The sequence below is a fragment of the Moschus berezovskii genome, chromosome 14, assembly GCF_049115385.1.
Source record: "Moschus berezovskii isolate FMDL1 chromosome 14, NW_MosBer_1.0, whole genome shotgun sequence".
NCBI classification, from domain to species: Eukaryota; Metazoa; Chordata; class Mammalia; order Artiodactyla; family Moschidae; genus Moschus; species Moschus berezovskii.
In genome coordinates, this window is record NC_142473.1 from 74,727,320 (window position 1) to 74,745,157 (window position 17,838).

Sequence of the window (17,838 nt, forward strand, 5' to 3'; positions counted from 1 at the left end):
TATGATTGGAACTCAATGACAAGTGAATAAATCTAATAGAGTATGACTTGATCCAAGGAAAGTATGCCTAAATAACAATATATGTGCTAAATGCTGAAAGGAAGCTTATAAAGCAAATATTTTAAAAGGTAGGACATTTTCCATAGCCATGGAATAGCCAGACAAAGATTTCCAGGTGTCAAATGAGATAAGGAATGATAAAAATCGTGTTTTGCAAATATGTTTATGGTCATGCTTTCATGACCAAATGAATAAAAAGATAAAAGGTAAAAAGAAAATCTCAGTACATATATTTGTTTCATTGGGTATAGAGTTTAAATGTTTAATGAACTTTCATTAATTAATTAAAATATGGAAATTAAAGATCATCAACCCCAGGCAAAAAAAAAACTATCTAAATTCTACACTAAATTTTCCATTTTGTGACACACTAAGAAGACATGACATGAAACGATGATGGACTTCCATGGATGCATGCTGCTAAGCATCCAATCAAAGAACCATAAAGAAACTAATGGAAAATTCAAACCACTAGTATGACGTTTACAGACTGAGATTGTAATTTCTGTAAAGATCCTAGGTCTGATTAAAAACTCCTCTCCTTGCCTCTATTGTGTGCCCAATTCTATAATTATTATCTCGATCCGGGTGATGCTACCTGCTCAGCATCCTCGATTTTTCCATCATTCAATAGTTAGCATAGAAAGAAGAAAAAGGGCAGTCGAGTTAGATATCAAGACGGTTAGATATCATCACAGACTTAATGGACGTGAATCTGAGAAAATTCTGGGAGATAGTGGAAGACAGAGGAACAGAAATATTTCACTCTGATCTGCACTCCAAGCATGACAAATCCAGTCATCATGACTCAGCAAAGATGACCCAAGTCTCCTTTTCTAAATGTTGCTTATTAATACAGTCAATTATTATTGTGTGATAAATACATATCTTGCTGTATATCTCTGTCAGTATGAACAGATAACTTGATGATAATGTTTTATTGAAAAATAAATTAAAAATCATTGTCATTTACTTACCTAGTTAACTTTTCTCTTGGAACAAGTACCAAAAATTTTGAAAAGCTTTCAGATCCTTATATTAATTCTACATGTGATACAATTAAACATTAACCGAGAGGCCCTTGAGATGGAAGAGATGTATTATTATGCTTCTTGTCTATGTCGTGGTGCTCACATCTTGCGATGGTTATCTGCAATCTGGTTACCTGCGATCTGGTGTCTAGAGATTTTATTCATTTCATATTGGAGTTTTCACTGCTTTTTTTTTTAAACATTATCCTCTATATCGTACTCACAATTATGCTGTGCTGTGCTGTGCCTAGTAGCTCAGTTGTGTCTGACTCTTTGGGACCCCATGGATTACAGTGCACCAGGCTCCTTTGTACATGGGGATTCTCCAGGCAGGAATATTAGAGTGGGTTACCATGACCTCCAGGGGATCTTCCCAAACCAGGGATCAAACCCAGGTCTTCCTCATTGCCGGTGGATTCTTTACTGTCTGAGCCTCCAGGAAAGCCCTCTCACAACTATAAAAGCCTTCATTTCTCCCATTCACCACAGTTCTTATCTCACTACACTGGAAAATGGCCACTGTGCTTATTTGCTCTGAGCTTAAATCACTGCGGATGCTGATTGCAGCCATGAAATTAAAAGATGCTTACTCCTTGGAAGGAAAGTTATGACCAACCTAGACAGCATATTAAAAAGCAGAGACATTACTTTGCCAGCAAAGGTCCATCTAGTCAAGGCTATGGTTTTTGCAGTGGTCATGTATGCATGTGAGAGTTGGACTGTGAAGAAAGCTGAATGCCGAAGAATTGATGCTTTTGAACTGTGGTGCTGGAGAAGACTCTTGAGAGTCCCTTGGACTACAAGGAGATCCAACCAGTCCATTCTAAAGGAGATCAATCCTGGGTGTTCATTGGATGGACTGATGCTAAAGCTGAAACACCAATACTTTGGCCACCTCATGCGAAGAGTTGACTCACTGGAAAAGACTCTGATGCTGGGAGGGATTGGGGGCAGGAGGAGAAGGGGATGACAGAGAATGAGATGGCTGGATGGCATCACCGACTCAATGGACATGAGTTTGAGTGAACTCCGGGAGTTAGTAATGGACAGGGAGGCCTGGCGTTCTGTGATTCATGGGGTCGCAAAGAGTCAGACACAACTGAACGACTGAACTGAACCGAACCATGATATCAATTAATAAGTTATTTAATAGGTGGCAATAGTGGTAAAGAACCTGCCTGCCAATTCAGGAGAAATAAAAGATGTGGGTTTGATCCCTGGGTCAGGGAAGATGGAAGAGGGTACAGCAACCCACTCCAGTATTCTTACCTGGCGAATCCCATGGACAAAGGAGCCTGGTGGGTTACAGTCTATGAAGCTGCAAAGAGTCGGACACAACTGAAGCTACTTATCACACACACACACAAAACCTAATTTCATTCCCATAATGGACTCCGTCATATTTTGAATTTCATGTTCCATTAGTACTCCATTAAATGCAAATTTTATTACTCCATTTTATATAAAAAGATGAAAGAACCTCCTAAAATGGATTCTTTTGTTATTCAGTTATTCTTTTGTTATCAAAAATATGTTTCTTATTCTCTCGAAATGTTGTGAATTATAAAGCAGTCTGGATATAGAGATCATGAGTCCATGATTATTCAGGAAATTTTCTTTATCTCCCACTAATAGTGGTTCACCCATGTCATATAGATAAGAGAGTACAGTTAATTTTTTAAAAATCTAGGGCATTTTTCTGTCATTTTTTTAAGCCTAGCTAGATCGAGATTGACAACTTCATTGATTGACCATTGCATTCTCGTAAATTAATCATTCTGATATAAATATTTGTCCACATGTATTTTTCTTTTCCATGGCTCCTTTATTGCCTATGGAATTAAGTCTAAATTCTTTAGACTAGCAGCTAGCTTCCCTTGACATCTGTCTGATTCTTATTTTAGTTAATACCTGCTCCCACGAATCTACTTCCACATTTCATTTCGAATTCCGTCAAAGTAGTCTATCTCATTGACTCCACTTATGCCCTGCCAGTTAATTTCCTCTCTCCATGGTAATACAGTTTCCTTTCCCCTTCTCACTCACTCACATCAACACATGCAATCATTTAGTAAAACTTTTCTTGCTAAAGCCATCACTAACTTCCGGATTGGCAATTTAGCAGCTATTTTTAAATTTTTTATATGATTGCATTTATGCCCTTTGTAAAACTCTATTTGTCTGGCGCTTCTAAATCTCTTGGTTCTCCTCTTCATTTCTTTGTTCTTTTTCTCCTTGTTCATCTTCTTCTTTAAGTCTCAGGAACTTAGCCTGCATCAGTTTCTTTTTCATAAGGCTCTCCCGTTCTCTCTCCTTGCTCCACTCCTCTTTGCCTGGCAGCAATTCATTTCTTCTCTTTTCCCTTTAAAAGTCAAATAATCCCATGGACAGAGATGCCTGGCAGGCTATAGTACATAGGGTCGGAAAGAGTCGGACATGACTTAGTGGCAGAGTACGCATGCGTGCATTAAAGAACCCTCCTAGGCTAAAAAAAATTCCCTTGTTTTACACCCTCAATTTTCTGATCCTAAAATTTTACTTGATGGCACTTATCACAACTGTAACTAAACAATTATCTGTCTTCTGTCTTCCCTTTTTTCCCTGAGATGTTTCTTCAGAGTAATAGGGTGGAGGTTTAGCATAGAGCCTGGCATGTAGTAAAGACTCTAGGAATATTTCTTTAATGGATTTTGAATAAAAATTTCTCTTCCTTGCCACACCTATCAAATGTTACTATTTCTCATTGTCCTATCCTTTACCCACTGTGTACTGGGTGGTGCCAATCTATCATCTTTCACTCCAAATTTTATATTGATGACAGCAAGATAAATATCACTCGTCCAAAAATACTTCCTGCTGGACCACACTACTTAGATTCCCCAACAGCACTGTAGAACTAAATTAAAAAGAAGTCACTTGTGTCAGGGATGAAATGGAGACAGTTAAGCACGTGCATAAACAAAATTTAACCTAACCTGACTGAAATGTATGGCTCTGTTCTAAGAAGTCAGCAGAGATTACCAGTCAGTCTCCAAACATTAAGTATGTTCACCCCGTCTCTGAACTTGTCCACATAACTCAGTGATTCTGATTCAAATCGGTAAGAATAGTAATCAACCCATCAGCTAAAAAAGCCAGGTAACTTTTGCATTTACTCCAACTCTGTGAGCAACTCAGAACTTGAGCTTTCTAACTTGAAACTTAAAGCCTTGCAATAAACTCATCTTTCTCCTTTGTATTACTCAGTGTGAAGATTTTGTTTTTTGATAGTATTCAAACTTTGTATATCTAACATTTAGTGAAGGTAAAACCTTGCTCCCCCAGCCACCACCCTGATAGCATACTCTACTTGAATTGCTGGCTATAAACATTTTCTACTCTTGATGCTCAGAAAGATTGAGGGCAGGAGGAAAAGGAGGTGATAGAGGATGAGATGCTTGGGTGGCAGCATCAACTCAAGTGCCGTGAGTTTGAGCAAACTCCGGGATACAGTGAAAGGAAGGGAAGACAAGAAAGCCTGGCGTGCTGCAGTCTGTGGGGTTGCAGGCTAGGACACAACTGAGCGACTGAACAACAGCCCCTTGCATGTCTCTAGTTCTACTAGTTAAACAAATCTAAGAAATCGTGTCTCCCTCTCCTGTCCCCATTGACCAATGAGCCAGCAAGTCCAGCCAACTCAGCTTGATTTTTTGTTTGTTTTTTAACTGGTTCCTTCAGCACATCCCACCTGTAATTTCCATTAACCATCTCTTTACATTTGTAGTGAAACACGCTCCTTGAAATTTTCTTCTTCTGGCATATAGGCGGCCTATCTAAAGCTCAAATGTGAGGAGCCCACACCATTGCTTAGATAATGTTGATGGTTCATCATCATCTATAAGCTAAATTCAGTAGGTCAACATATTCTACAAGATCTTTAATCATTGTCTTAGCTTGGCTTTAGCAATCTCCAAATTGCATGTTTTGCCCCACCAACACCAAACCACTTGGAATTCCATCATATGTGATGTTGCTTATTCCTTGACCTTGCTGTCCATTGTGATGGGTAAGTTGATGAATGCACTCCTTTCACCTGACTAATTCCTACACGTCCTATAGGACTCAATGCAGGCTTCATTTCATAGAAGAGGCAAACCTGATTTCCTCTCCCTTAATCACACAGCCCAGGTCTATTGCCCTTCTTTCTGCTTACATTGTATGCACTGTCTCTGCCATTTAATGCTTCATATTAGATTTGCAATAGTACAGAACTCCTTGAATTCAAAGTCTGTCCTTATTCTTTGTATTTCTGACAAATGTACTCATTGTAGGCACTCAGTTAATGTTTCATGAATAAACAAATAAGTATATTTAGCAATGAAAAGATGCTAAAAATTGTCAAAGATTTAAAACCAACCACTCATGTTATTAAAACATCTACAACCAGAGCCCTATACTCAAGTCTATCACTCATGTCTTTATGTGGAGAGAAAACTTTCCACTGTACTTCATTGCATATAGATGCTTAAATATGTCAGTACTTGGTTGGTTAATTAATTTTTTTAAATTCAGAATTGTCCCTTTGACTCTCTAGTTTTCAAAAGTTAAGCTCTAGACTTTGGGGGTAGGGTCTATGTTTTTTCTCTCTTTGAGCTTCTAAAAAATTGCCTGGTGTTTATCTCTTAAGTAGTTTAGATAGCTTTAATATGTTGTAGCCAAAGAAAGATAAATATTGACTTCATAAAAACAGATTATATGTTTTCATATAAGCCGTTTAGTGTGTGTCTTCTAACAAAGATAAATATTGACTTTATGAAAGCGATTTATATATTTTCATGTAAACATAACAATTAAGATCGTTAAAGGGATTTTTTTTAATGAAAAGGAATTGGAACATAATTTTTAGTTACTGTGTTATTCATAAATATATCCATCAATGACATTTGATTAGAATGTAAATCATAACACAACCTTAAAAATAATATACCTAAACCTCATTGATTATGATAAAACTAGTTTGACTGAATCATTTTTATCTTTGAATGCTAGCTGATCTATAATGTTTCCCATTTGAAGTGTCTCTGTGAAATTCAATATTTGTCAATATTCAGAAGGGAAAAAAAGGCTAATACCCAGTTACCAAATTGTATCCCCAAAGAGAGGGGGTTTCCTGGTAGCTTAGATGGTGAAAAGTCTGCCTGCAATGCTGGAGACCAGGGTTCAATCCCTGGATTGGGAAGATTCCCTGGAGAAGGGAATGACTATGCACTCCAGTATTCTTGCCTGGAGAATTCCATAGACAGTCCATGGGGTCACAGAGAGTCGGATATGACTGAGCGACTAACACACACACTAACATCCCCAAGGAGAATGCTGTCTTCTAGAACATGATCTAATAGATTGCAAGAGATAAAGTATTCTGAGGAGACTGTTAACAACTTCTATTCTGAATAATAAATGCCATTGCTAAATCACCAATATTCTTCTTTTAATCTTAATTTTCTATATAATTTTTGTGCCTTGGAAAGTTTACTCTAATGCTTTCATCTCTAAAGTGGAGATAATGTCTACCTTACAGAGCTTTATAAGGACTGGAAATAATGAGTGGAGATAAAGTACTATAAAAATATGATCCTTGTCAATCCTTGACTATAATTCCTCCTAGAGGGCAAGTGGTGCCTTCTGTACTTCTGTTGCATCTACAGAGAATAATCTAGAAACTTTTGTACAGAGTTTGACATTACAAGCATTTGCTTTTATGACCTTGCCCAACTTAGAAACAAATGTTCTGACCACTGCATACTAGTGGCAGTGTTATCTGGCATTGCCAATAACAATGACATAAGAACATTAATATGATTAATAGAATCAAGATAATAACCTGATGATAACGTTTGTATGACCAACCTAGACAGCACATTAAGAAGCAGAGACATTACTTTGCCAACAAAGGTCCGTATAGTCAAAGTTATGGTTTTTCCAGCAGTCATGTACAGATGTGAGAGTTGGACCATAAAGAAAGCTGAGCACCAAAGAATTGATGCTTTTGAACTGCGGTGTTAGAAAAAGACTCTTGAGAGTCCGTTGGACTGCAAGGAGATCCAACCAGTCAATCCCAAAGGAAATCAACCCTAAATATTCAATGGGAGGACTGATGCTGAAGCTAAAGCTCCAATACTTTAACCAACTGATACAAAGAGCCAACTCATTACAAAAGACCCTGATGCTGGGAAATATTGAAGGCAGAAGGAGAAGGGGACGACAGTGCACAAGATGGTTGGATGGCATCACTGACTCAATGGGCTTGAGTTTGAGCAAAGTCTGAAAGATGGTGAAGGACAGGAAAGCCTGGCATGCTGCAGTCCACGGGGTCACAAAAAGTCAGACATAACTGAGGGACTGAACAACAACAAAAGGTTGTAAATGTGGCGAAGTGATAAAGAATCCATCTGCCAATGCAGGAGATGCAGGATTGATCTCTGAATTGGGAAGTTCTCCAGGAGTAGGAAATGACCACCTGCTCCATTATTCTTACCTGGAAAATTCCATGGACAGAAGAGCCTGGTGTGCAGCCCATGGGGTCACAGAGTTGGACATGACTGAGTGACTGAGCGCGCGCGCGCACACACACACACACACACATACACACACACACACAAGGTTTGTAATTAGTTTTAACCAGCCATCCTGGTTTGCCTTGAGCAAAGAGTCAGACACGACTGAGCGACTGAACTGAACTGAACTGAACTGAAATGGTTTCTGGGATAGAGAACATCTAGTGCTAAAACAAGGAAAGTCTAGCAAAACCAAACTGAATTGGTCACTGAATCACCTAGGGCTTGACTTTTGCTCACTGTTGTATAACCAAAGTCTTCAACAGGGCTTAGACTTCGATTAATTTCTCAATTCCTATTCACTATGTGCATGAATTCATTTTAATACAAAAATAGTCTAGCCATGTTCTATACTTTACCATTTACTTTTTTCCTCCAATGATTTATTTTCTTTCTGTCTATGTTTATGGCTTCAAAATATTAATACTTTTACATAGAGACAAATTTGATACATTATTAAAATGCTCTTACATATTATTCTTTCATGGCTTAACACATGAGAAAACAGGTGAAAGCACTTTCTGAGCTATAGAGCACAGAGTTTTTATTTTTGAATTATCCTATGAATACCTAATGGCATCCCACTAAATTCCATAAGCCCAGTTTATCTTTGACATTAATCTAATTGTAGATTTTCACTCCTGAACATCAGAGCTTTCTCTGGTTACTAATATGGCTTTTAAATAACTATCACAAATCACTCTCAGGATTTATTAGAAAATTAATTTTATAAAAGTTTAATGATGTCAATAAATGGAAAACATGTTGACTAATAAATGAGATTTTTATCTTAGTTTCATTGTCTGGTGAATAATCTAATCTATATTGGCATTTGTTTTCAGTAGGAAGTATGGTAACAAGTTTATGTTCATAAAATTATATATATATATATACATATATTCTGCATCTGTATTTTTCAGTATTGTGAATTTCCTGCTTTCTTCATTTTTCTTGACGGTAGAAGATATATTAATCATAATAAAAAATATCAGATCTCTAAAGTGGAGTTCAAGAATAGAAATAAAAGGAGGTATCACTCTGAAAGTGCCTAGGAAATAATTTATTCACCTCTATAAGTTGTCCCAATATTGATAGGGTTGAACTCCAGATTGAATAACTAAATATTGTTTAGAAATGACAGATTCTTACTTTATAGTACTTACAGAAAAATTTGAAAACATGCTAAGGAAAGAAAGCAAGGAATAAAATATACTTCCACGTAAAGATTTGTCCTAAAAAAAAAATGCAATTGAGCTCATAAAGGCTAGTATTAACTTTTTAAGAGTGACTTATTTGCAAGACTATTGAAAAAAATTTAGGGGGAAATACATAGCTACACGACATTTTTGTGGTCAGCATTAACTAAAGTTCATTTGTTAACATCCATTTATGTTAAAGAATATCTTTACAAGCATGCGTTATTCTGCTTGAGAGCTGCTGGAAAGAGAAACTTTATTACTTCTCCCTTTCATTTTGTAAAACTTTATTTTTTAAAAATAGAACTAACCATAGGACCAGGAAGTCCAATTCAACATTTGACTTTTGAGGCATTTTACAAATTTTGTTATAGTTAAATTTTTTCATAATGATTCCATTAGTAAAGAAACCCATGATTTCTGTAGTGTTAACAAATTATTTGATTTAAAGTTTTATAGTATCTACCATAAAAAAGTATATACCAGAAAATACATCATAATTACTCTTGCATATGCTTTAATATATTTAGTTCAATTGAAGCTTCATTTATTTCTCTCAGAGAATTAGACACTTTACAAAACTACCAACTCTGTTTAAATGAAAATTAAATTCCATTTTAATTTACCAATTTTAATGTGGGACTAAGGACTGAAAAGAAAGAATTACTAATTATCAATCTGAAGCCTTACCAATACATAGACATGGTAAAGGGTAGGGACTCCCATAATGGATGGATTTTTGTCAGGATCTCCTAGGGCTGAGTTAGGTGGGTGTTCTGCCAAGTTCTCAGGGTTGGAGGACATAAATCAGAATGGGTGCTCCTGCCTCCACAGAGACCAGCCCCTCTCTGTCAAATAACATTGAATCTTCTCTTTGATCCAAGTAAAAAGCTATATATTAACTACTTCTGCCAACCAGATAAGGACAGGATTGATACCATTTGGACAAATTCAAATTCAGCGATTCGGCATCAAATATATAATACAGTGTAGCATTAATAACCTGGAAAATGAAATTAAATTACTGGACCAAATATTGAAAGAAAATCTTCATGGTCTGGAGTCTTGTAGAGCTTTTCCTTCTGTATTTTGCTCAGATGATGTGGAAAAGAGTCTGATGCTGGGAGGGATTGGAGGTGGGAGGAGATGGGGACGACAGAGAATGAGATGGCTGGATGGCATCACAGACTCTGTGGACATGAGTTTGAGTGAACTCCGGGAGTTGGTGATGGACAGGGAGGCCTGGCGTGCTGTGATTCATGGGGTCGCAAAGAGTCGGACATGACTTGAGCGACTGAACTGAACTGATATATGAGTATCCTCATTTACTGTGCATTAATAATATTTATAAAATATAAGGATTTTCCAGTAACATGTGCTTTCATTAAAATAGCTTAATGCATCGCCTATCTTTGCAGCAACACTCCATTCTCTCTCTCTCTTTCTTTTTATTCTGGACTAAGGCAAAAAAAAAAAAAATGGAGTTTTCTCACTGCTGCTAGGCACTTGTTATACAATTTAATTATATAATTTATATGCAATTTATATATTTTCTCAAATAATTCAAGAAAGGTTGAAATCTCAAAAGTTTGGTTGGCATCTCTTAAAGACACAAAATGATGGGAACTGGTTTTTAAATGTGTTTTAAGAATGCTTCTTTGAGCTTCTACATTTGGATCTTAATTGACAGTGTACTATCAGTAATTCTAGGAGATTTTTTTTTTCTCTCCTAGAACCAGATGTATCTTATTTTATATCCTGGAAAGACAACCGCATCACAGCTGGCTTCTATCTAATACAGAGTGTGCAGGAATTCATATTTCTTCTTATGGCAGAAGAGAAAAAAATAGAAGGTAATTTAATGTTTTAAGGCAACAGATTGACTTATTTTTATCTGGTTGCTTTTGTAGAAATCATATTCTAATCAAATACAAGAATGTGTATATACTTTGGGGAGAGTTTTTTAAAAAAGAGATTTGACTCTGTGAAAATATATTTTATGAAAAACAGACACCTGGCTTCCTAGAAGACTATGACTCCTCACTCAAGCATTCATGTGTTATACCTGTGATATTTAGTGATAAAATTGTCTTCAATATCCTTATTAATCCCAGTAAGCTGAAGCACCAAATAAACAATTTAAAACATTATTTAAAAATTTGTTTCAAAGCACCACACTGTCCATAAGCACTCATCTGACTCTTTGACTTGTCTAAGTATTTTGAAGATTATGCTAAGAGGATAAAATGTTTAAGTTTTCTTTTTTTCACCTTGATCAATATTTACTTTGGAAATGTGGGGTAGCTTGGTGCCATCCACCTAATACTTTCCTCATGTTTCAGTAAATCTTTTTCTATAAACGTCTTCTTCATTTTCTTTCTCCCATACAAATAACCCTTCCATTGTCAAGTTATTTATCAACAGAACTAAATTCAGAATTTCAGAGTATGCAGGTCTCAAATAATGTCCTGATTTTTGACATTTTGATTATAAAGCCTAAAAGCAATTAAGCAATTAAACAATTCCTCAATAAAAGAATTGAACAATGTTCCAATCATTAACCAATGGTCCAAAATTCTAAATACCTACTTTAATCTTTGGAAAAGATGGCATTTGATTCCAAAATGTTCAGAATATGAGGAAAAATGATCAAAGCTATATCAGGTCCTATGTATGTGAATTATACCAAATTCTTCTCATATTTTGCCACCATTAATGTGTTTGGACACATGCAAAAGAATTCAGGAGTTTGAGATGATAGCCAGTTATAAAAGAGCAAGAGTCCAGAATAGAAAAAAAAATATTAGAGAAGATTCCTTCTAAAGCATTTTTTGATATTTCCCCCAAGTCAACTGCATATCCTTAGTAGGAAAAATAAATATACATACTAAAATTATCATTACATTATTTTAACTTGGTTAATTGTGAATGACATATTTTGATGCACATGAATATTTAAGCATACTGCTGCTTGGTTACCTTTGGATAGAATAAGAACAGTAACAGACATAAAAGGTGTGTTTAGCTACAAGGATATCAAGGATAGACCAGATATTTAAGCAGTGAAATGGACCTTCTGCTGAACCAAGGAAGTCCATTTTGAGTGATGAACTCTGGTTAGTACAGCTACCTTATTGAAGCTCCCAAAACCAGTACACGATGCATAGCAAATACATACACTGCTAATCATAAACTCATATAATTCATTTTCATGTCCTTTAAATAATACTTTTATAGTACTACACCCTTCATCCCTAAAACCTGCAATGAGGAACTTTTGTCAAAAGTATTTCTAAATTGACTGGAAAAGTCAAGTGTGGCTTAACAAATCGTTTATCAATACATGTAGATTTTTTAAAAATTCTAATATGTATTCATTAGGGCAACTATAATCTCTTATGGCACTATATTCACCTTTTATTCTAGTAGAATTTATCTAACTACTCAGCCACCCCTCACAGTTAAGTTCAGTTCAGTCGCTCAGTCGTGTCCAACTCTTTGTGACCCCATGGACTGCAGCATGCCAGGCCTCCCTGTCCATCCCCAACTCCCAGAGTTTACTCAAGAGGAATTGTATGTTGGAACTAAGTTCTTAAGAATTAAAAGCTCAAATGAAAGAAAGTTTATAATCACCAAAGACAGAGCTCAGAGATCAGAAACCAAGAAGAGAAGGCAAGATGCTTTTCCTTCTGGGTTTATACCAGTCTTCTTTGTATTAGCACTTGATATTCCTTGGTGAGTTGTTTGGTTGGTTTCTAAGCTGATCTGCAGTATGAAGTACATGCAATACTGAATCACTTGACAAATGATAGCCAACATGTGTTTTCCCTTGAGTCTTCTCCACAGTAAAAGCTAATGTGAATTGTATTCCTAACAAAGAAAGGTAGGATATGAGGGAGAAAAAGCCACTGAAGAACTGGTGCTCAAAAAATAGAGATGAGATCCTTGTGTGGTCTCATTTGTTTGCTATCTCTTCTTCCCAGTTCTGTGACCTATTTTGCTAGTAATTTGTTTTTCACACCTGGAGATCACAAAACCCTGGTGTGATGTCCAGCCTGTAGAGTTATGTGTGAGTATCCAAGTTGTTCATTCATTAGGAGCTGAAGTTTTCTCCAGTTTATCTCTAGTTTTCTCTAGTTTAACACTTATCTCACCAATGATGTGGCAGATTTCAAGGGCCAGCAATAAGAGGCCGATATTTGGGAAGATCTCCTGGAGAAGGGAATGGCTACCCACTTCAGTATTCTTGCCTAGAGAATTCCATGGACAGAGGAGCCTGTCAGGCTACAGTCCATGGGGCTGCAAAGAGTCCGACATGACTGAGAGACTAACACACTGTTACACTACTGTTTTCACTATGCTTCATGTGCTAAGGACAAAAGTCAGACATACACTATATTAAAATATCAGGAGAGTGCTGAGGTATCAGTAACTAGAATGTTCCTTTTTAACTTGCAAGCTAGTGGATATTCTCATACCAAAAATATCTCCGGTTCCTTGAAGTATCTTTAGTGAATGACTAGTGTGTTAGCATTACTATCTCTTGGTAACCACCCATTGGCCGTAGCAAATCCATACTTCTTTACCACTCTGCAATCTGCATTTGGAAGAACAGAATCATCTCTTCCAGAAGAATGGGGGAAAAAATCATGAGGAGATTTTGATCATAACAGTAACCTGATTATTTCAAAACTCTAGGATCCTGCCACCTAACAGGAAAATTAGAGCTGGCCCCTGGTAATCAACTGATGTTTCTTTAATGATATTACATATAGGTCATGAGTGATTCAAGTGCAGAAACCAGGTTTACTAATAATGTGTCCACAGCACTAACATCAGTGTTTAACACATAGTAGGGCTTTAAGTTAGTGTTGAATTGAACTGAGTTTGTTGACACTCAGCACCAACAATGATTTTTCAACTTGGATAATTTAGAATTCTGGGATTGTACTTCATCTAGACGGCAGAATTTTATTTAGGAGCCAGGGAATAAATTATACTGAAACTTTCCTTCAAGTGGAATTGAATTGGCTTCACAAAAATCTAAAAATGTGAGCATTCTATAAAGGGTGACACTAATGAAAAGAAAAGAAGACTACAGCATCTTTCAATATAGATCAGAAACTCACATCATCTAATGAAACAGGACCCTGTAGAGTCTGGTGCTGTGACTGAAGATTACTGTAATATTACCTTTCTCAGAAAGCAGGAAATCTAGTTACCTTCAAGTTTCTCACATTTGAGCCAAACTACAAATGAGTTGTATCCACGTACAGAAAAACCAACAATATTTTATTTATAATCTTATTTTTAGTTTTTGAACTACAAATCGGATTCTAGATTTGTTTAAAAGATCATGGGTTTTATAGATGCTCATATGTAAATTAATCTGTTGCTTGCTTCCTTTTTTTTTTTTTTTCTTTCCCATTGAATGGTCCTCCTCATAAATACAGAACAGGTCATTACATGAAAAATATAAGATCTTGCATTTTTTCCTTGTTCTCCCTTAAAAATCTATTTCTAATATTGCATTCCTCATTGGACTACTTCATAAGGGCATGAGGGGGAGGGCGGAAAGAAAAGAAAGAGAGAGAGAAAAAAAAGGAAGACAAAATAAGACTGGATCTCACCACTAGAATTCACCATAAAAATCTCAAAGTATAACAGAATTGTTACAAAATTTCCTAGACCGGTTCTTTAGGGAATTGAGATCTCCTACGAAAAATATGGTGATAGGGAAGGCAGAGACGAGATGTGGGAAATAGTAAATAAGTGCAGCAAAAACAGGTTCTGAGGAATACACATAATTTTGTCTGCTTTAGATCACAATAGAATTTTTAATAAATAAATCTTTTCTTTTTTGTTTTTTTTTTTGTAAAGACACTTTTTTGAAACAGTAGATTTAGCCCAGTCATTTGTGTCATTTTTAATAAACTGTCTTTTTTTTTTATTGTTTGTTTTCCGTAACTGTCAGTGTTTTTATATTTGAGTCTCTTGGACATTGTCTTTAGAGTTCATCCGGATCAATAACGGTTCATGCACTGAACTGTGTATTGAATTTATTGTGTTCACTGTGGTTGTGTGGTTGAAAGGAGATTTGTAAGAGTTATAGTGATTGAGGTGCTCGTGCTCAATCGCAGGCATGGGCAGGTGGCTCTCCATGGGCGCGTCTCCTGTGATCTCATCATCCACGTTAATGATTTCAACAGTCCTCGTGGGGGCGTGATGGTTCTGCCGATGATGCTGCTTCCGCATCTTGTAGAAAATGACCAGCATCACTGCCGCCATGAGCGTGATGGCCACGAAACAGCCAATGATGATTTTGGTAGTCTTCATGACCTCATCGATGCCTGGGATCCCACTGTTTACGTCAGTCACGGGGATGGTGAATGTTTTTTCTGTTGACCTTGTGCTCTGTGGCGTGAGGGAGGTGGTCACGTTAGTGGTCTCCCAGTCGATCACCGGAGTGGGACCCACATTGTTATCTGTGGTCCGTGCCTCATCCTGAGAAGGTTCCATAGTCTCTACCGTGACAGTTGAAAAGTAAGAGAAGGGAGTAGTGGTTGCTGCAGTAACATTCAGGGTGGCTGAAGCGGTGGTATTTCCCACAGAATTACTCACCATACATGTGTACACGCCTGTATCTTGTACGGTTACATTCGTGAAGTTTAACGTGCCATCGCTGAGCACGACTATCCGCACTTTATACGCCCCATGTGTCATGACGGTTCCGTTTGGAGTAATCCAAGATACGGAGGTTAGGGACGTGGAGGCCCGACATTTCAGCTCAGCTGCCATGCCTTCAGTGACATTGAGGTCTGCTGGGGGCTCCACAATGACAGGAGCATAGCATGTGAAATAATTCTGGTCAAGCTCCCCAATGTACCTCCCTTTCAGATTGGGAGGGGTGTTACACCGGGCGCAGCAAGCTGTATTGGAGGGGGCCATGTCTTTTATCCACCAGCTGAGCCACAGGATGTCACAGTTACAGTTCCAGGGGTTGTGATGTAAGTGTATCCGCTCTAGATGATGCAAGGGTGTGAAGAGGTCATGAGGCAGTAATGTCAGATTGTTGTGTGCCAGGTTGATCTCCACCAGTGACTGAAGGTTATCAAAGGCATTCCGTTCAATCACTTGAATCTGGGACTGTATCATCCACAGTTTCTGAAGGTGCATCAAGCCCTGGAAAGAGCCAGGCCTGATGGCAGACAGATGATTCCCAGAAAGATCCAGCTCATCTAGTTTTATGAGCGGTGTGAGGTTAGGGATTTCTCGGAGGTTGCACATGGCAAGGTTCAAATACCTCAAGTTAGACAAACCTTCAAAGGCACCTTCTGAGATGTATGAAAGCCTTTTCAATTCCCCTAAGTCTAGCCGGCGCAAAGAAGGGATTCTGTTAAAAGCATAAGAAGGGATGCTTTCGATGGGGTTGTTTCGCAACCAGAGCTCCTTCAGTTTAGACAAATATACAAAAGCTCCATTCGGGATGGTCGTAAGACGATTGTCAAAGAGTTCCAGCGTGTTGAGGTTTGCCAGACCATTGAAGGCCCCGATTTCAATTGTTCTGATATGATTCCTACTCAACTGTAGGATTTCCAGGTGCCTCAAGTGTTTGAAGCTGTTCACTTTGATGATCTGGATTTGGTTCTCATGGAGGTTCAGCAGCCGTGTGTTGGTGGAGATGCCATCTGGAACGTCACGTAGGTTTTTCCGAACGCAAATCACCTTGCTGAACTGGTTGCTGCAGGAGCAGACGGAAGGGCAGGTTTGAGCCCGCACCAGACCAGCCACCACAAGAAGTTGAAGAGCCAGCAGCACCACAAGCAGGGGGTCAAATAAGGCCCTGTTAAACCTAGGACCTATCATTATCTGCTGTGGATGTAAGGTCATCTTGTTCAACATTCATAATTTATCTGGTGTTGGTCCTTCTGGAGTTCAAATAATCTGCAATGCAATAAGAGCAAAAAAGAGTATTAGATCTCCTCCAAATGTCTTTCTCGAGTCATTGTCAGTGAGACAGTGTATCAGCTCAAGCCTTCATTTCTCAAACTAAGATAACAATAAATCTAATGCCATGTACTGAGTGATGGGGCTCATATTTATTAAGAAGTGTTTCCATGCTTTGAGTTATCAGCCAGCCACAGCCCATATTCCATCATTTGTGCAATCACAGAGAAATGGAAGCATGAGGTAGAGGGTTTGACTGTAGTGTTTATCAACCAAGGGTGACCTGAATGCATGAGGACACATGAAATGCACCCCATCATTAGGTTCAGTGTCCAGACCAGATTGGAAAAGTTCAGAAAATAGGGGGACTATACCAATAAACTAAAAACTCCCTTGCAAAATTATTAATAGCTGACATTTTATCAAGGAGGAGTCTATGTGCCATAGGCTATAGACTTCACAAACAATCCAAGAATGGCTACATAACTTGCAGGGCTCAAGGCAAAATGCAAACATGGGCTGTCTTGTCAAAAATCGTTAAGAATTTCAAGGGGTTCCCTGATGGTCCAGTGGTTAAGAGTTTGCCTTCCAATACAGGAGGTGTGGGTTCAGTCCGTGGTTGGGGAGCTATCCTACATGCCTCTTGGCTAAAAAAGCAAAACATAAAATAGAACACAATAGACTTTAAAAGTGGTCCACATCAAAAAGAAGTTTTAAAAATTTTACTAAGGATTTCAAATCAGTTATAAAAGAACATTAAGTCAAGCATGGGCCCTTCTGAATATGGAGTCCTTTGTAACTGCACAGGCTGCGTTCCCTGATCCTTTCTTTTCCTTACTGCACTTCTCTGAGGAAGGAATTGTTATAGCCTCCATTTTGAAGATGAAGACATTTAATCGTTCGGGAAGTAACATGCATATAGTCACATGGTTAACAAGTAGAGAATCAGGGTTCAGATATTCATGTCACTGGTCCAGGAGAATATGATCTCAAACATTCCGCGAAAAAAGT

At 37.7% G+C, this 17,838-nt stretch overlaps 1 protein-coding gene across 1 annotated transcript in view; it reads right to left on the reverse strand.

Annotated features, from left to right (window-relative positions):
* Positions 1-14,244: 14,244 nt before the first annotated feature.
* Positions 14,245-17,838, reverse strand: part of LRRC4C (leucine rich repeat containing 4C) — a 197,900-nt gene continuing 194,306 nt past the window's right edge. The window contains exon 2 of the mRNA XM_055423859.2: positions 14,245-16,824. Coding sequence (XP_055279834.1) covers positions 14,860-16,782 — 1,923 coding nt within the window. The 5' untranslated portion in view covers positions 16,783-16,824 and the 3' untranslated portion in view covers positions 14,245-14,859. The remainder of the gene's footprint in view (positions 16,825-17,838) is intronic.